Source organism: Hypanus sabinus, chromosome 21 (genome assembly GCF_030144855.1).
Source record: "Hypanus sabinus isolate sHypSab1 chromosome 21, sHypSab1.hap1, whole genome shotgun sequence".
In the NCBI taxonomy this organism is placed as follows: domain Eukaryota; kingdom Metazoa; phylum Chordata; class Chondrichthyes; order Myliobatiformes; family Dasyatidae; genus Hypanus; species Hypanus sabinus.
The window spans coordinates 16,170,257-16,191,274 of NC_082726.1; the positions used below are offsets into that span (position 1 = coordinate 16,170,257).

General features: G+C 39.8%; 1 protein-coding gene across 1 annotated transcript in view; it reads left to right on the forward strand.

Annotated features, from left to right (window-relative positions):
* LOC132378818 (fibrillin-1-like) overlaps positions 1–21,018 on the forward strand; it is a 377,797-nt gene that overhangs the window by 175,941 nt on the left and 180,838 nt on the right. The window contains exons 16-18 of the mRNA XM_059946042.1: positions 4,152–4,304; positions 13,702–13,755; positions 14,330–14,455. Of these exons, the coding sequence (XP_059802025.1) occupies positions 4,152–4,304; positions 13,702–13,755; positions 14,330–14,455 (333 nt within the window). The remainder of the gene's footprint in view (positions 1–4,151; positions 4,305–13,701; positions 13,756–14,329; positions 14,456–21,018) is intronic.

Genomic DNA, 21,018 nt, shown 5'->3' on the forward strand with positions numbered 1-21,018 from the left:
AGATTAGTTCAAAAATCCTACTTCAATATATTTTAAATTTAGAAAATGAGGCAGTAAAATGTGAAAATGGTTGTTGGGGGTGAATACTTCATCAAGGCACTGTAAATTTCAATTCATGTGATTACTTTTTACTTTTAAGAATCCACTTTATAGAATCAAAATCTTACTCTTTTAAGTAGCTTTTTCATTTGGTGCATATGGTATCAAATATAAACCAATATTAAAACATTATCAACTATAAATAATGCTAGTAGGATTAATACTTGTTATTGCATACATTTAACTTGTATACTATATCTATTTATCTGGAGTAGTTCATATTCAGACTATTGTCTGCTGTTAGATACAGTTAACTTTTTTTTGTTTTTAGATGCAGTTAAAGATGTGAATATGCTTAAAGTTTGTTCCTGCTTCACAGTTTTAAGTAATATTCTAGATTTATCTTCTCTTTTTTGATAACAATACTTCCATAAGATCACCACTCAGCTCTTCTAGTACAGGTTTGTCTAGTTTGGACCAGTAGCTTCGACGTTAATAAGCAATTCTCGACTGAATGGGAGTGTAGTTTTGTTGTAAAGATTTTAATTTGTGGCATATTTTAAATGCCATTTACTGCCATTCACAGTTCTAAGGACCCAGATTTGATCCTGATCTCGGGTGCTATCTATGCCAAGTTTTTGATCATTCTCTCCATCTCTGCATAGATTTACTCAGGGTGGTCCAATTTCCTCCTACATCCCAAGCAACATGGTAGTAAATCAATTGCCTATAATAATTATTCCTTAATGAAGATTATTGTCAAAATAGGACTTATTTGTGTGTGAGAGAGAGAGAGAGAGAGAGAGAGAGAATAAGTCGCAGTAGTACAGAACATTGTGAGAGAGTTTAAGACAGCTGACCTGAGTCTAATAGACCAAGTAGCCTCTTTTCTGTGTCAGTATAAGAAATTCATTCTAATTGTTGTGAAATTATCTGCCATCAGAAAGTTTACTAGTGCCAGCATACACTGTCAAAATGATGGACATTAGAAATATTCAGGCAATGTGGGTAAAACCTACTGGTCTCAGAATGCTAGAGTTTATGTCCTGGTAATATCAATGCACCTGTAGAACAAAGTACTAACTTGCAAGTATTATCTGAAAAAATTGGTTTGTTTGGATTAATTGGAAAAAATGTCTTCATCTGCACTAAAAAAGATCAGCAAGTAACCTATCAGGAACCTTAATTTATATATTTTCATGAATGTCTAAACATATTCTCATACATGGAATGAAAACACAAGATTGAGACAATGTATGCATTGTAAACTTACGTGCAAAAGCACCAAAAAAAAAATCAAAGGAACAGGCACATTTTAGAACAAGGTCTGTCATTTCTCCATTTCACTCCCAATGTGATTTCTCTGTCTTTGAATTTCGTGTTCCATTGTAAGTTTGAAGTGCACGATTTTATGTTTTGATTCAGCATGTTAAAGCCCTCAAGACCCAGCACAGAATTCAACAATTTAAGATACCTAATCTTTTCACCTTATATTAGAATTGTTTGGAGGAATAATTGTCAAATCAGTTGTTAATCATTTCACAGCTGCTGCTTGGCATGCTGGCTAATTCCAGCATTCTGTTTTGTTGCTTTAGATTTCTAGTAACTGCAGTGTTTTGTTCCTCAAAGTTCAATTTTATTTTAATCTTCTTCAATGTTCTTAGTCATTTCTATCTGTTTACGCCTTGTCTAGACAAATTAGCAAGTTAACAAGCTTTCACCTAACCCTCTCAACACTCTTGCCACTGTCTCCAGCCTTTCACAGAAATTACTTTTTCCCCTCCACTTTACCCCCTCCCCATTTCTCTGCAATTTGTGTTCAGTTCCTATCTTCTAGTTGTGAAAAAAGGTTATTGACCACAGTCATTAACCGTTTCTCACTCCACAGATGCTGATTACAGCATTTTCTGTGTATAACTTCAGATCACTTGAATTTCATTATACACATTAACTTTCATAGCTTGCTTCTTTTTTCTCTACATATGATATTTCTCTGCTTTTCTTCCTGCTATATTGAAATGATGCTGAAGATATCTTTGTCCTTGACTGTAAGTTCATGACCTTATTAGGTCTGTGATGTTCTTCATTTTAGAGCCTCTACCCTTGTAGGTAAGTGAGACTACATGCGTTTCTATATTGACATTTTTGGCTGAATGTCTATACAAAACTGGGCTTGGCAGAAAATGTCACTCTAACAGGAATTAATATTATGAAGTCAGATTCTGAATATGATTTGGATTTGAGTTCCCACAGATGATCAGGTGAGAACACCAGATATTTAGATCCTCCTTATTCTTTGAGAGAGTGCACCCAAATTCTTGAATTCCATTTTGTACTTTTCTTTCCAAGTAATGAAGGTTAGCTTTCAAATTATTCATATGTACAGCAGGCTAGGCAGCATCTATAGGGATGCCTATAGATGCTGCCTAGCCTGCTGTGTTCTACCAGCATTTTGTGTGTGTTGTTGTTTATTCATTATATGTGTTGACTGGTCTTGAAATCCTTCTTCAGATTACTATTGCCATTCACTGCAAGTAGTTCTATGAGTTGAACTATTGGATAGCATTGTCAGAAGGCATTCAATACACTGACCTTCATTAGATAGGGCATTGAGTTTAGTAGGGACATTTTGTTGTAGTTATATAAGTCACTGGTGAGACTGCACAGAGTATTGTGTACACTTTTGGGCACCTCACTACAGGAAAGACATTATCAAGCAGGAGAGGGTGTAGAAGAGATTTGCAAGGATGCTGTCTGGACTAGAGGGCTTGAGTTATAGGGAGAGTTTGGCTACACTGGATCTTTATTGCCTGGAGTATAGGAGAATGAGGGGGCCATCTGATAGAAGTTTATAAAATCATAGGGGATATGAGCTAGATGGATTGTCATAATCTTTTCACCAGGTTTGGGGAGTCCAAGACTTGAGGACACAGATACGAGGGGAGAGATCAGAGAGATAACCTCTTTATACAGAAGGTAGTGAGTACTTGAAATGAGGTGCCAGATCAGTTGGTCGAGGCAGATACAGTTGCAACATTTAAGAAACATTTGGATAGATACATGGAGGGAATGGGCTTGGAAGGTTACAGGTAGAATGTGGGCAACTGGGACAGGAAGAAAGGATGCTGTGGTCAGCATGGACCTGTTAGGCTGAAGAGCCTCTTTCCAAGCTGTATTACTCTATAACTCGACTCCAGCTATGTGCCTGGGGTTCTCCAAGATCATTTTCACTGTGCTTCAATGGAATGTGCTTCTCAACTATCAACCACTTTCCATCAAGAACTCAGATCTGTACTAGAGGCTTTGCGGAATCTATGCTGTGCACTGTCAGAGAAATAAGCAGCTTATTTGCTCTTTGCTGCTCTGCATAACATTGCCTCATCTCAAAAGTGCCTGACACCCCTGGCAGTTTCCTAGCTTCTGAATTCTATCTTGCATCATATTCTCTTATATAGGAATCACTCAACTTTATGAAACATGTATTTATTTAATAGATTTATGACCACTTTTGCCCACTTGACTACTTCCTACTCTTTATTGCCTTCTAAAAGAACTATATGTTTTCTCACAAAGAATCTATGCCCTAGTAATAGCTTACTATTGCATTCATCCTTCCTGACCTAGTTGGTGAGTTGCTCTGACATTTCAACATTTTAGTATCTGAAGATTTTTCATTTTACTGTTTTTCACCTTCTAGTATATTGCTAATTATTCAGAGTTTATTTGCGGCCTAACTGCCATCTCTACCATAACTTAATTATAAGCTTGCAAGCTATCAAATATTGCACATTAGATTTAGAAAGTTTACATGATCTTTAGAATGCAAACTGACTAGCTCAACTGCTTAGTTGAGAGCTGAAGAGCTGAAGTCTTATTCAGCTGGTAAATAGTGCCATTGGATTTCAGTAGGATGTTCTTTGTATTACCTCATTTTATGTTTGAATTCAATCTTTGGTCCTAAGAGCTGGAATTATTATTCTAATCCTTCCTTTTACTGTTACTGCCTAATAGTTTGTTTTGATTTATTTACTCTTATTCCAAATTATTCTTGTTTTCTATCTTTCCTTGCCTGCATGAATAACTCTTTTCTGTTTTTAACTGTTTACTTGCAGATACTCACATGAGAAGCACCTGTTATGGTGGTTACAGACAAGGCCAATGTGATCGACCATTACCAGGGGCCTACACCAAGTCTCAGTGCTGCTGTGCTAACACTGATTATGCCTTTGGAGAACCTTGCCAACCTTGTCCAGCTTTAAATTCTGGTGGGTATTTTGTTATGTGGAGCTAGTAAGGGAAGCATTACTTTGTTGAATGGAACTCTGTAAGTTAGAATCAGATAGTATTTTTAATTAACATTACAAAATGCAAACATTGTTCCTTGTGTTCAAAAGTAAAATAGTAACTATTATTTATCTATTTTTTCATTTTCATTTGTTTTGTTTGAGTATAAATTTTTGTTTCTCAATATTTTGTTAAATTTAACCTAAAGCCAACGCAAAAATTAATTTGAAATCGATAGCAGTGTATGGGAGACAGAATAATCCATCTACAGATCCTTGTACACCTATCTGTTCCTTAGAGAACAAAACTAATGGATATGATAGAGTTCCAGTGTACAGAGTGGTTCTACCTTTTCACTCCGTGTTCAGCACACCTTCAATTTAAGCATTTACAGATCAGATATCTTCTCCTTCATTGAGCACAACAGCAGTCCCAGATTGTAGCAAGCCAGGGGACTAGCTGCACTAGAGTCTGGCCCCTTAGATATATGTCCATTTTGATGAGCAAGCTCCAAATCCTATTAATTTTGAATAAGGATGACAATCTTCATTTTAAAGGTAAATTCATGAAGGGGCTGTGAGATAGAGGCTTCTTGTACAATGGTTCCTGTGGATGTTGCAGCAAGTAAACATGGCTGTGGGTTAACAGGGGCGTGAGTGCAGATGGCAATTCAGATTGAACAGTCTGTCCTATCACATTTATCTTCATTTGGAGCAGATAGATCTACTTCACTGTTGATGGATGGTTAACCACAATGGTGATAGTTTATTTTGACCTTGAGAACCAGTTGCCCTAATTACATAGAACAGGAATTTCATAGAATATATGGTATAAGAATTGACTGTTCGACTTTTCCAGTCAATAATAGGATTTAAGCTGTACTAAAGCCTCCTCTTGTATTTGATTAACAAAATTTTTCAGAGTATCCCTCTGTTTCACCTTCCCTTGTAAAATGGTGTGTCCTGAATTTTCTGTTAGATTTCTTAGTAATTGTCTTGTCTGTCTGTGGCCACTGTATCACATTCTTAATCTTTTCAAAAACTTCTGTCTAATATTCTTTAAATCTTATGTTATCAAGAGAAAAGATATCCTGTTTCCTCATTGTTTCAAAACACATTGTAGATATCTCACATCTCTGTGGTCATCCTTGTGAATCTCTGATACCGTCCATTGTCACAGTATTCGGTTTTCATAATGTGATGATGATGATGGCTGGTTCTTTGCTTGCGAAGATCAGGAGGGAAGAAGAGTCAGGAGTGACAGGACAATCGTTGGTGACTGTAGAGGCCAACATCCCATCAGCGCTGTGTAGATTTATAGTGAGGATTGGTACCCATGGACCAATTCCACTCTATAGGCCAGGGGATGTTCCACAAAGGCACAGCAAGCTGCAACGACTGTGGTGACCACAAAACTGTATTTTGAGTATCAGAGTTTTCCTTCTCCTCGACAGTTGCCTGGCATGGCTAACGAGTCCTATTTACCTGTGTTTGGAATCAGAGTTGTCCTTCTCCTACATTGGCTGCCAGCTAAGACAAATGAGCCCAGCTAGCCCACGCATTTATACTGCTGGACACTCGGTCGCACCATGACATAGCAAACTCAGTAAGAACAGGGATACCACATGAAGGCATTGCTATGGGCACAGTAGTGTAGGACAGGCCATATCCGAGTGACCTCCTGCATGGCACGCCAAACAGTGGTCCCGCAGTGATCACTACACCTGGAAAGGAGAGGCTATGGAACATATTTCACCTTCCTTAAGTGAGTAGGACATCCAGCCCAGGACTCACCCATCCCCTTTATAATGTAATGTTACTTCAAATGTTTGATGCAGACTTAGCATAATTTTTTATTTTGGTACTTACTTGTAGAAATAAACTTTAGTGTTTGATTTAATTTCTATACAGCCCTGCTAATTTGTGGCGCAACTTTTGGTGATTAAAGCTCTACAAAAAAAATAATTAATTAATCTTTGAGTTTTAAGAAATAATATTTTTATAATTTCTTTATTTAGTTTTAATCTAGTTTTAAAATGAATTTTAAATCCTTTACAAATACTGCTGGGCATTACAAAAGTAACACGCTAGAAACTCGTCTGACTGAAATGAAATACGAATGGCTTAAAAGATAGAATCTGTGCACAGGGTTGCAATGTTATAATGTGGAAGGATAGGGTACGCATGTCAAATTTAAAATTGGACTGAGGTGCAGGAGTTCAGGATCCTCAAGTTAGACACAAAGTATCAGCTTGTCTAATATTAATATTATTTATCAGCTTGCTGGCATCCTTAAAAAGATCAATGAAGGAAATATTTTCCTAAAAGCTTGCAGTGATCAGTTGCACCAAATAGTTTTAATGCATTGAACTTTGCCATTAATGACAATGGGGTATCTTTTTTGTAAAAGACTATGCTTTTTGATGGTTATATAATTGGATCCTCCAATTTTGAAATTCCATCTTGAGTTTTTCTTATTCTCATCGGAGTTAAGAGAGGCGGGACTGCGCAAGCAAGTGCGTGAAGGTGGGCAGTGAAGCGGGGAAGATTTAAAAAAAGCAGAAATCCTGCATCTGTTTTCGTTTGGAGAAGGAAGTAGGAGGATCAGAACGGGAGTGCGGCAGGAGCCATCTTGAATTTTTCTTATTCTCATCAGAATTAAGAAAGGCAGGACTGCACAGGTGCATGAAGGTGGGCAGTGAAGTGGGGAAGATTTTAAAAGGACACAGCCTTAAACAGCAGGCAGCGGAGTGAGCCGGGAGCAGAGTGTAGGCTTAAGGGCTTGGGCTCAACGGGCTTAGGTGGAAACGGGCAAGGCAGGGTAGGCTTAGTTTTCAGTTTTTCCTGTTATTTGAGGAAAGGGGGGAAATATGAGTGCCAGGGCAGCTTGTTGTTCTCAGTGTCGGATGTGGGTGGTCCTGGAGTCTCCTAACCTCCCAGACGTCCACATCTGTGCCAGGTGCGCTGAGCTGCAGCTCCTAAGGGACCATGTTAGGGAACTGGAGCTGCAGCTCGATGACCTTCGTCTAGTCAGGGAGAGTGAGGAGTTGATAGAGAGTAGTTAAAGGCAGGTGGTCACACCAAGACCACGGGAGGCAGACAGGTGGGTCACAGTTAGGAGGGGGAAGGGGAAGAGTAAGGTACCAGAGTGTACCCCAGTGGCTGTACCCCTTAACAATAAGTACTCCTGTTTGAGTTGTTATGTACCCCGTAACTGGGTCACTTACCAGCAAAGATAGAGAGGTCCATTGAAGTCTGATGGTACTATTTTTAACAGTATTTATTGATAAAAATACACAAAAATAATATCAATGCAAACATACAGCTAATATACGTCATCAATACTAAATCTAAAAGTGCGGGTATAATAATAATCAATAAGAAATAGCTCTATCGTTGTCTAGGGGATAATGTATTGTCCGATGGAAATATAAAAGTCACTTTAGTTCATTCAGGCTGCAGCCTTTGGTTGGAGTCAAGAGAGACAGATTTTGGAACTTGCCCGTTTTCCTTTTTAGGATGTCGATCCTTCGAAATGTCGTCGGTGGTGATCTCTTTTTTCGCTAAGCCATCTTCCGTGGTAAGGCCTCAATCCCAGGCCACGGGAAAGGACACACGTGGGCCTTCCACCAGCTGTTGCTATTAAACGCTGTCACGGGATTTCTAGCATTTCTCCTAGTGCGTCTAAAGGGGTTGTTCCCCAGACCCTCTTTTATCCGAACTCACGGGGTCTCAGATGTCAATCAGGTTGGGATGATGCAATCCCTCAACCAACCCCCTCTGATCATTCCCTGAGGGCTTCCATGAAGTACAGTACTCAATACACAATTCCGTCTCCAAGAGACAATGGCCGTTTCCCGTGGCTTTGTATCGCTGAGGGGTCAGGACATTCCAAAACCCTTTGTGGATTCTGCATGTCTTTCTCTCATTTCCTGGGTCTCCTGACCTGAATTAATAGCGATCTTGCGATTCTCAAAAAGGAAGGGGCTACTTTGTACCCTTTGGCCCCTCAGAGTTCAGGCACAGGCGTAACAGAGTACTGTTGGGCGGGGGGGGGACAGCCTACCTGGGGTAAGCAACAGTGGCCGTGCCTCCGGCACAGAGTCTGGCCCTGTAGCTCAGAAGGGTAGGGAAGGAAGAGGAAGTCAGTAGTAATAGGGAACTCAATAGTTAGGGGGTCAGATAGATGCGATCAGGAGACCCAGATGGTAGTTTGCCTCCCTAGTGCCAGGGTTCGGGATGTTACTGATCGCGTCCAAGATATCCTGAAGTGGGAGGGTGAGGAGCCAGAGGTCGTGGTACATATAGGTACCAATGACATAGGTATGAAAAGGGAAGAGGTCCTGAAAGGAGAATACAGGGAGTTAGGAAGGCAGTTGAGAAGAAGGACCACAAAGGTGGTAATCTCAGGATTGCTGCCTGTGCCACGTGACAGTGAGAGTAGGAATGGAATGAGGTGGAGGATAAATGCGTGGCTGAGGGATTGGAGCAGGGGGCAGGGATTCAAGTTCCTGGATCATTGGGACCTCTTTTCGGGCAGGTGTGACTTGTACAAAAGGGACAGGCTACACTTGAATCCTAGGGGGACCAATATCCTGGCAGAGAGATTTGTTAAAACTATTGGGGAGACTTTAAACTAGAATGGTTGGGGTTGGGAATCAATTTGAAGAGATTGGGGAGAAGAGGTTAGTTCGCAAATAGAGAAAGCTAGTAGACAGTGTGTGAGGGAGGATAGGCAGGTGATAGAGAAGGGGAGCGCTCAGACTGAAGATGTAGGGGAGAAGGAAGAAAAAGATAATAAAGTTGATTGTGTTGTTAGGGATAAACAGAGAGGAAGAGGTGGAAAGTTTCTTAAATGCACCTATTTTAATGCTAGGGGCATTGTAAGAAAGGTGGATGAGCTTAGAGCATGGATTGATAGCTGGAAATATGACATTGTAGCTACCAGTGAAACATGGTTGTAGGAGGGGTGTTATTGGCAACTAAATATTCCTGGATTTCGTTGTTTCAGGTGTGATAGAATTGGAGGGGCAAGAGAAGGAGGTGTTGTATTGCTTGTCTGAGAAAATATTACAACAGTGCTTGGGAGGATAGATTAGAGGGCTCATCTAGGGAGACTATTTGGGTGGAATTGAGCAATGGGAAAGGTGTGTACACTTATAGGGGTGTATTGTAGACCACCTAATGGGGAGCGAGAATTGGAGGAGCAAATTTGTAAGGAGATAGCAGATATTTGTAGTAAACACAAGGTTGTGATTGTGGGAGATTTTAATTTTCCACACATAGACTGAGAAGCCCATTCTGTGAAAGGGCTGGATGGTTTGGAGTTTGTAAAATGTGTGCAGGATGGCTTTTTGCAGCAATACATAGAGGTACTGACTAGAGAAGGGGCAGTGTTGGATCTCCTGTTAGGAAATGAGATAGGTCAGGTGACAGACGTATGTTTTGGGGAGCACTTTGGGTCCAGTGATTACAATACCATTAGTTTCAATATAATTATGGAGAAGGATAAGACTGGACCCAGGGTTGAGATTTTTGATTGGAGAAAGACTAACATTGAGGAGATGCGAAAGGACTTTGAAGGAGTGGATTGAGACAATTTGTTTTATGGGAAGGATGTAATAGAGAAATGGAGGTCATTTAAAGGTGAAATTTTGAGGGTACAGAATCTTCATGTTCCTGTTAGGTTGAAAGGAAAGGTTAAAAGTTTGAGAGTGCCATGGTTTTCAAGGGATATTGGAAACTTGGTTCGGAAAATGAGGGAGATCTATAATAAATATAGGCAGCATGGAGTAAATGAGGTGCTGAAGGAATATAAAGAATGTAAAAAGAATCTTAAGAAAGGAATTAGAAAATCTAAAAGAAGATACGAAGTTGTTTTGGCAAGTAAGGTGAAAATAAATCCAAAGGGTTTCTACAGTTATATTAATAGCAAAAGGATAGTGAGGGATAAAATTGGTCCCTTAGTGAATGAGAGTGGACAGCTATGTGTGGAGCTGAAAGAGATGGGGGAGATTTTGAACAATTTCTTTTCTTCTGTATTCACTAAAGAGAAGGATATTGAATTGTGTAAGGTAAGGGAAACAAGTAGGGAAATTATGGAAACTATGACGATTACAGAGGAGGAAGTACTGGCACTTTTAAGTAATATAAAAGTGGATAAATCTCCAGGTCCTGACAGGATATTCCCTAGGACCTTGAGGGAAGTTGGTGTAGAAATAGCATGGGCTCTGACAGAAATATTTCAAATGTCATTAGAAACGGAGATAGTGCCCGAGGATTGGCGTATTGCTCATGTGGTTCCATTGTTTAAAAAGGGTTCTAAGAGTAAACCTAGCAATTATAGGCCTGTCAGTTTGACGTCAGTAGTGGGTAAATTAATGGAAAGTATTCTTAGAGATGGTATATATAATTATCTGGATAGACAGGGTCTGATTAGGGATAGTCAACATAGATTTGTGCGTGGAAGGTCATGTTTGACAAATCTTATTGAGTTTTTTGAAGAGGTTACGAGGAAAGTTGACAAGGAAGGGTAAGGCAGTGGATGTTGTCTATATGGACTTCAATAAGGCCTTGGACAACGTTCTGCATGGAAGGTTAGTTAGGAAGGCTTAATCATTAGTTATTAATATTGAAGTAGTAAAATGGATTCAACAGTGGCTAGATGGGAGATGCCAGAGAGTAGTGGTGGATAATTGTTTGTCAGGTTGAGGGCCGTTGACTAGTGGTGTGCCTCAGGGATCTGTATTGGGTCCAATGTTGTTTGTCATATACATTAATGATCTGGATGATGAGGTGGTAAATTGGATTGGTAAGTATGCAGATGATACTAAGGTAGGTGGCGTTGTGGATAATGAAGTAGGTTTTCAAAGCTTGCAGAGAGATCTAGGCCAGTTAGAAGAGTGGGTTGAACAATGGCAGATGAAGTTTAATGCTGATAAATGAGAGGTGCTACATTTTGGTAGGACTAATCCAAATAGGACATACATCGTAAATGATAGGGCGTTGAAGAATGCAGTAGAACCGAGTGATCTAGGAATAATGGTGCATAGTTCCCTGAAGGTCAAATCTCATGTGGATAAGGTGGTGAAGAAAGCTTTTGGTATGCTGGCCTTTATAAATCAGAGCATTGAGTATAGGAGTTGGGATGTAATGTTAAGATTGTACAAGGCATTGGTAAGGCCGAATTTGGAGTATTGTGTACAGTTCTGGTCACCGAATTATAGGAAAGATGTCAACAAAATAGAGAGAGTTCAGAGAAGATTTACCAGAATATTACCTGGGTTTCAACACCTAAGTTACAGGGAAAGGCTGAACAAGTTAGGTCATTATTCTTTGGAGCATAGAAGGTTGAGGGGGGACTTGATAGAGATATTTAAAATAATGAGGGGGGATAGATCAAGTTGACGTGGATAGGCTTTTTCCATTGAGAGTAGGGGAGATTCAAACAAGAGGACATGATTTGAGAGTTAGGGGCAAAAATTTAAGGGTAGCACAAGGGGGAATTGCTTTACTCGGAGAGTGGTAGCTGTGTGAAATGAGCTTCCAGTAGAAGTGGTAGAGGCAGGTTCAGTATTGCCATTTAAAGTAAAATTGGATAGGTATATGGGTAGGAAAGGAATGGAGCGTTATGAGCTGAGTGCGTGCCAGTGGGACTAGGTGAGTGTAAGCGTCGGCACTGACTAGAAGGGCCGAGATGGTCTGTTTCCGTGCTGTAATTGTTATATGGTTATATTGCAAAAGTCCATACAAAGGCAAGTGTGACTGTAATGAAAAGCTACTGATATCTGTTCACCACAGACCAGAACATCTGGCCGTTATATTTTGTTATATAGAAAATGAAAGTTATTTTCAATACATAAAAACTCTATTTACTATTTAAATTTCATGCATATTTACATCAAAAGTTCTAATACATCAGCAGAAATAAAATGTATCACTGAGAGAAGAATGGCTTATGTAAAAAATAGAAATGCCCCAGTATTACAGAAAGATGATCGAGCTGTTTTGAATTGAGTTAAAGAGCATACAATTTGCACAAAACAAAACTGAAATAGATTTGCCTCAGAGGAGACAGAAATTATTCTTAATGTCTGAAGGGGAGTTGTTTGCACTGTTGTAACTATATGTTGTAATTATGTGGTTTTGTGCAGGTCTTGTAGATTTAGTTTTTAGTCTTGTCTTTGTCTGGTGGATTTGGAGCTCCTTTCCGGGGAACGCACTGGATGGTAACGTGATATTAATACGCAGCAGCATCTCCGGACTCTGGACTGGAGATTGCCAAACGTTGTGTGGATATTCTGGTGTAGTCTGCTTTGTCATATGCTTTTGTGATATCATTCTGGGGGAATGTTGTCTCATTTTTTAACTGCATTGCATTTGTGGTTTCTAAATGACAATAAACTGTATCTGAGTCTTTGCCACTCTGGAGGATTTTGAGGACTTGAATTCCATTTGATTTCAGTAATACTGCAGAGTACAGTCCTTTGGATTTTTTTGGCCTAACTAGTCAAAAATAGAAGTTCTGAAATGTACAATTGTAGATGGGTTTAGCATATTAATTGTTACCCCCTCAGATTTTTAGGGATGGGTATTCAGGTGTACACTTCATGGAGGAACAGTGTCAGTAGAGACAAGGCTTCATCTTGCTCAAATCTGTGAGATTTTACACATTTTGGGTCTGCTTTCTGTTGACCTTTTCGCTCTCTTTTTCTGGTACGTAAAGTCATTCCAGGCTGCTATCCATTCAGCACAGAGGAGCAGACAAAGTAGGCACAGGGATTTGCTGGCATTACAGGCTTCCTCCAAACTGTAGGCATTGATAAACAGCTACATAGTATTACTCCTCACAGAAACCACATTAGTAAACTACCAAGAGCACATAGTGTAGCCCTGTAAGGTCTCTTTGGTCTGAAAACATAGAGAACATATTTCCTGTGGGTCTCACTGTCCACCAACCTGTCTGGAGCTCCTTCTAAATTTGTCAAAAACCTTAATATCTGTCCAAACTTTAATGACTGCTAAATAATCTACCTGGCAAATAAACTTTAACACGTGTGGAAATTTGCTGTGACTGTTCTTGGAATTAGATATGAAAGGTTTGCTTCTGAGGCTGGAGCTATCAGGCTAAGTGCCAGCTGCCGCCCAGTTTAGGTCTATAGAAGAGTGCGTGGTGAGACTAGCATGCCACTTTGTTGCACAGGGAATTACATAAACACTGTTTTAAACAGAATTACTATATCGAATAACACTGTTTCTGCACAAGTAAAACGGAGGAAAGGAATCCCTAGAATGAGATACAATAAGTAGGTGTGAAAAATAGTTTTGTTGGTAATTGTGAAGAAAGTATTGAAAGACTATTCTCCTTAATTTCCCACAGCTGAATATCATGCTCTTTGCCCTAGTGGACCTGGGATAACAAGCGATGGGAGAGGTAACAATGAAATAATTCCTACTAAAGAAATCATGTCTATATATAAAATACATCCTGATATTCTCTTGAATAATGTATTTCTGTAGTATGCTGTTCCCTGGAATGTGAGTTACAACAAAATTTTATTTTGCCTGTATTATATGGGTTATATGTGTTTCAAAGTACTTTGTCGCACAACTTGTGACACCAAGTAGCGATGAAAGTAAATAAAATAGAAAAATTAAGTGACAATGTATTTACCCTCAATAAATACAGTACACGAAGTTACACTGGCTGAAGTATGTTGTGACATACCACAACTAAATTAAAGATAACGTTGGCCTTTACACTTGTCATGGTATGTTTTTAACCATCACTTTTGCTGCACTGTTACACATTCCATCCCATAACCTAGAAATTAAAACAAATACAAATAAAAATTTGAAGTGCGTTCCACATTCACATTTAACAATTTAATTTTGAAAACATCTTTGTTATTTGAAATTAATTTTAATTGTGTTACACTTAAGTTCTTTGGTTACTTCTTCGTATGGAAGTAAATAAAGCTGTTTTGACAAGTGTTTTGCATTCACAGATATCAATGAATGTGCATTGGATCCTGATATTTGTCAAAATGGAGTCTGTGAGAACACACGTGGCAGTTACCGATGTATTTGCAATTCCGGTTATGAAGTTGATATATCTGGCAAAAAATGTATTGGTATGTATCTGAATTTCAGGCACAAGAAATTCTGTTAAAATGTTACAATCAGTATATGTATACTGATTTTTAAAAATATATTCTTAGGGTAGTCTGAGCAAGGCAAGCCCCCAGTGACCCCACTTAAAGCCATATCATGAAGTAATTGCCTTCAAATCTGTCTATTTGCCACAGTGAATCTAAGAATGGCATTGAACCTACATGCCTTTCTTTCTGGTGGCTGCAGAATTTGCCTCACCATGAGAAATGGCTCTGCCAGTCCAGATGTATTTCTAAGATCAGATTCAAAATAATTGATGTAATACATGCCTAGAATGCTGCTTCAAGCTGGCTTTTCCATGTTCTGCTCTAGAAATCCACTGGTTGGATTATGCTGAGGTCTGCTAGTTGGCTGCTGTGTACTCATCAGCATGTTTTGGGCTTTCATGCTGCCATTCTGCATTGCAGAAGCATGAAATGCTTGGGAGGTCAGAAGCTAGAACATTAGATCTCTTGTTCCACCTCAAACTTAATAGTGAGTAAGATACATCATTATTGGCTCCTCAATTTAATGGCAGTGACAGCTGGTGCACTAGCATGACCTTATTAATTTGAATAGTTTTGATTGACCTTCATCTAAATATTTATTTAATTGTATTAAACTATTTTTATTTTTCTTAATTTCATAATAATTTATGTTTTAATTAAATGACTGGCTTAATATATTTTGTAGTATTTTCTTGTAAATACTTGAATTACAAATTATTTTAAGCTGTTTTAACCAATTCTGATAATCACATACATCTAAAAACATAGAACATAAAATACTACAACACAGTACAAGCCCTTTGGCCCACAATATTGTGCCAACCTTTTAACCTACTCTAGGATCAATCTAATCCTTCTACATAACCCTCCATATTTCTATCATCCATGTGTCTATCTAAGAGTTTCTTAAAAGCCCCTAATGTATCTGCCTCTACAATCATCCCTGGCACAGCATTCCACACACTCACCAATATCTGTGTAAAAAGCCTACCTCTGACATCTTCCCCTATACTTTCCTCCAGTTACCAAAAAAGTATGCTCCTTGATATCAGCTATTTCCACTCTGGTTATCCACTCAGCCTATGCCTCATCATCTAATACATCTCTATCAAGTTACTTCTTATCCTCCTTCACTCCAAAGAGAAAAGCCCTAGCTCATTTAACCTATCCTCAGAAGACATGCTGTCTAATCCAGGCAGCATCCTGGTAAATCTCCTCCACACCTAAAGCTTCCACATTCTTCCTATAATGAGGTGAGCTGAACTGAGCACAGTGTTCCAAGTGTGGTCTAACAAGGATTTTATAGGACTGCAACATTACCTTGCAGCTCCTCAACTCAGTCCCCTGACTAATAGAGGCAAGCACATCATACACTTTCTTAACCACCCTATCAACTTGCACGGCAACTTTGATGGACATTAGACTTGAACACTAAGATCTCTCTTTCCTCCACACTGCCAAGAACTATGCCATTAATCCTGTATCCTGCCTTCAGTGTACAGACAGACAAACAGACATACTTTATTGATCCCGAGGGAAATTGGTTTTCATTACAGCCGCACCAACCAAGAATAGTGAAGAAATAAAGCAATATAAAACCATAAATAATTAAATAAAAATAAGTTAATCATACCAAGTGGAAATAAGTCCAGGACCAGCCTATTGACTCAGGGTGTCTGACACTCCAAGGGAGGAGTTGTAAAGTTTGATGGCCACAGGTAGGAATGACTTCCTGTGACGCTCAGTGTTACATCTCAGTGGAATGAGTCTCTGGCTGAATGTACTCCTGTGCCTAACCAGTACATTATGGAGTGGATGGGAGTCATTGTCCATGATGGCATGCAACTTGGACAGCATCCTCTTTTCAGACACCACCATCAGAGAGTCCAGTTCCACACCCACAACATCACTGGCCTTATGAATGAGTTTGTTGATTATGTTGGTGTCTGCTACCCTCAGCCTGCTGTCCCAGCATACAACAGCAAACATGATAGCACTGGCCACCACAGCCTTGTAGAACATCCTCAGCATCGTCCGGCAGATGTTAAAGGACCTCAGTCTCCTCAGGAAATGGAGATGGCTCTGACCCTTCTTGTAGACAGCCTCAGTGTTCTTTGACCAGTCCAGTTTATTGTCCATTCTTATCCCCAGGTATTTGTAATCCTCCACTATGTCCACACTGACCCCTTGGATGGAAACAGGGGTCACCGGTGCCTTAGCCCTCCTCAGGTCCACCACCAGCTCCTTAGTCTTTTTCACATTAAGCTGCAGATGATTCTGCTCGCACCATGTGACAAAGTTTCCCACCATAGCCCTGTACTCAGCCTCATCTCCCTTGCTGATGCATCCAACTATGGCAGAGTCATCAGAAAACTTCTGAAAGTGGCAAGACTCTGGAAAGCAACCTTCCAAAGTGACTCATTTCACATTTATCTGGGCTGAACTCCCATCTGAAACTTTTCAACCCAGCTCTGCATCCTGTCAATATCCCATTATATCCTGCAACAACTTCTACACTATCACAACTGCACCAACCTTCATGTCATAAAATTTAAGATAAACGGTGTAGACATGTCTGGGATTGAACCTGTGGCCTCATATATGCAGGGTGTGCCTGCTTAGTTCTGTTTCCTTTACAGAAGGGCATCTTAAAAGTGCTCATGTATTTTGTTCAAACTTTTGCAGGCTTTTAGTAGACACTGTGGAGGCTGACTGCTGTTCTAAACCCTGCATCTATAGACCATAGAAACTTTGGATGATACCACTACATCTGTGCTGCTCCTACCAGTTATGGCATGAGCTGGAATTAAGGTGCTGCACAAACAAACTGCTGTAGTAAAATTGTCCAAGGGAAGGAAAATGGAAAGCTTCTATCTAAGGATGAAATTTCTCAGAGAGAACTGTATTTCATGCTCTCAATCCCTCTAAGGAGGAGTGTCTTTGGAAGTTTTCTAAATTAGTCATGACAAAGATAGTTGCAAAGTTTGCCACAGCCGTACACCTGTGTCTCAAAAGATTTATATTTGGAGCCAGAGGTCGCTGTCACTATTAACTTCTCACCCCCTGTTTAATTCTAGACAGAACTCAGTAATCTGTGCCATACTACACTTAAGTCAAGTTAAAGGAATTTCCATTATCTTCCTTTCACTGGTGAAAATGAGGCTGAGAAGTCAATACAGGCTTGCTAGTATTGCAAGCTTTGCCAGAATATTAACATGCTGTTCTAAATGCATGCACTTGAGAACCCAGAGTTTATAATGAATCATAAAGCTGCCACACTCTGAGTTTACAAATTGTGGTTGACCATGAGGGAAACAATTCTTCTTATTCTTGCCAAGTATCCAGGAACTTGCATGAATGATTCATGTGAGTCCCTGAATATTTTTACACAGTCACCTCTATTACATTTTGGAGAAGGCACAGTCCGAGGGATCATAAGCCAAATCTTCATTTCTTGGCTTTTGACTACTCCACATGCTCCTTCCTTTCCTTATAAGACAGTCACGTCACTCATGTAATCAACAAGAGAAGTATATCTCTCCTGTAGACCAATATAGAACGTAATTTGCATTTGGTCCTACCATTGCCTTGTGCTGTTGTAGCAAAACTTTCCTTTTTGTACTCTATCCCCATTTGCACTAAAGGCCAATATTCCAGTTTCTTTCTGAATTACTTGCACCTGCATGTCTTCTCTCTGTCTAGCACAAGCAAGGACATTCAGGTCGGACTGTGCAGCTATGTTCTGCAGTCCCACCACTTTTCATATTTTTCTTTATTCTTCCTTCCAAAGTGTATAAACACACATTTCCCACATTATACTTCATCTTTCATATTTCTGTCTAACCATTTAATGCATCAGGAAGGCCTTAAAGCTGTCTGCTTCATTCTAGACAACATACCTAACCAATTCTTCTCCATCTGGTGGAACTGGTCCTCACGCTCAGCAATTTCTGTTTTGGCTTCCCCTATCCAAACCCTACACTGTGAGCACTCCCACATCATTATACGCGACATCAACAACTGCATTGGTGCTGCTTCCTGCTCCCATGTGGAGTTTGTCAATTTCATCAACGTTGTCACCAACTTCCACCCTGACCTCAAATTTACTTGGTCCATCTCAAACACCTCTCTCCCATTTCTTAATTTCCCTGTCTCCACCTCTGGGTGCAGGCTGTCCACTGATTATTTGATAAACCTATCGACTCACAGTTGACTGGACTATACTTCTTCTCACTCTATCACTTGTAAAATTGCTATTCCCTTTTCTCATTCCCTCCATCACAGCTGCATCTTTTCTCAGGATGTAGCTTTACATTCCAGAATCTCTGAGATGTCCTCCTCCTTTAAAGAATGATGTTTCCCTTCCTCTACCATTGATGCTGCCCACAGCTCCATTTCCCGGATATCTGCCCTCACCCCATCTTCCTGCTGCCAAAATTTGGATGAAGAGAGAAAAGGTGAAATATGAAGATATTTAAAAAGTAAAAGAGATGCGAGAGTGTATATTGGACTATTGGAGATGTAGTAAAGAGGGAGCAAAGAAATGATGGATGAACTTAGACTGATTTTGCATCAGTCTTCATTATAGAAGACACTAGCAGTATAACAAAGAATTAGAGAGTGTAAGGGGGCAAAAGTGAGTGTAGTTGCTATTACTAAAGAGAGGGTGCTTGGAATGTTACAAGGTCTGAAAATAGTTAAGTCACTTGGACCACATAAAATACACACCAATATTCTGAAAGAGGTAGCTGAAGAGATTGTGGAGGCATTAGTAGTTATCTTTCAAGAATCACTAGATTTTGGAATGGTTTTGGAGGACAGAAAAATTGCAAATGTCACTCTACTCTTTAAGAAGGGAGGACGGCAGAAGAGAAGAAATTATAGGCTAGTTAGTCTGACTTCATTGAAGATATTGGAGTCCATTATTAAGGATGAGGTTTCAGGGTACTCAGAGGTGCATGATAAAGTAGGCTGAAGTCAGCATGGTTTCCTTAAGGGGAAATCTTACCTGACAGATCTTGGAATTCTTTGAGCAAATAACAAGCAGCATAGACAAAGGAGAGTCAGTGGATGTTACTTGGATTTTCAGAAGGTCTTTGACAAGGTGCTGCACATGAGGCTGTTAAATAAGATAAAAACCCATAGCTTTGCAAGAAAGTTACCAGCACAGATAGGAAATTTGCTGACTGGCAGCAGGCAAGGAGTGGGCCCATTCTAGTCAGCTGCCAATAACTAGTAGTGTTGGGACCAATTCTTTTCACATTATATGTCAACAATTTGGATGACAGAATTGATGGCTTATTTGTCCAGTTTGCAGATGATACAGAGACAGATGGAGGGGCAAGCAGTGTTGAGAAAGCAGGGAGTCTGCAGAAAGATTTGAACAGATTGGGAGAACGGGCGAAGAGGTGGCAGATGGAACGTAGTGTTGGAAAGTGTATCATCATGCACTTTGTTAGAAGGAGAATGAGTAAAGACGTAGATTATTCTCCAAACAGGAAGAAAATTCAAAAATCGAGATGCAGAGGAACTTGGGAGTCCTTGAGCACGATCCCTTATAGGTTAACCAGTAGTAAGGAAGACAAATGCAGTGTAATAATTCATTTTGAGAGGATTAGAATATAAGAGCATGGATGTGATACTGAGGCTTTATAGGTCATTAGTCAGATGACATTTGGAATAATTGAGCAGTTTTGGGCCTTTTCTAAGAAAAGATGTGCTGTATTGGAGAGTAGATTTACAAAAATTATCCCGGGAATGAAAGACGTTGAAGAGGATACAGAGGAAGTTTGCGAAAATGTTTCCCAGGAATGAAAGGGTTACCGTATGAGGAGCATTGAGTACCTCTGGGCCTGTACATGCTGAAATTTAGAAGAATGAGGGGAATCTCATTGAAATCTATTGCATTTGAAATGCCTAGACAGAGTGGATGTGGAGCAGATGTTTCCTATAGTGAGTGTGTGTAGGACCAGAGGGCAGAGCCTCAGAATAGAAGCACATCCATTTAGACCTTAAGATATAGGAGCAGATCTAGGCAATTTGGCCCATTGAATCTGCTCTGCCATTTCATCATGACTGATCCATTTCTCACTCAGCCCCAATTTCTTGCCTTCTCTCTGTAACTCCTCATGCCCTGACCAATCAAGAATCTATCAACCTCAGTCTTAAATATACCCAATGACTTGGCTTCCACAGCCACCTGTGCCAACAAACTCCACAGATTCACCACTCTCAGGCTAAAGAAATTCCTCCTGATTTCCATTCTAAGTGAACGTCACTCTGTTCTGAGGCTATGTCCTCTGGTCTTAGACTTCCACATCATGGGAAACATCCTCTCCACATCTACTCTATTAAAGACTTTCAATATTCAAAGTTTTCAATGAAATCCAACTTCATTCTTCTGAATTCCAGTGAGTACAGGCCCAGAGCCATCAAACGCTCCTCATATGATAAGCCTTTTAATCCTGGAATCATTTTCGTGAACCTCCCTTGAACCCTCTCCAATGTCGGTGCAGCACTTCTTAGATAAGGGCCCA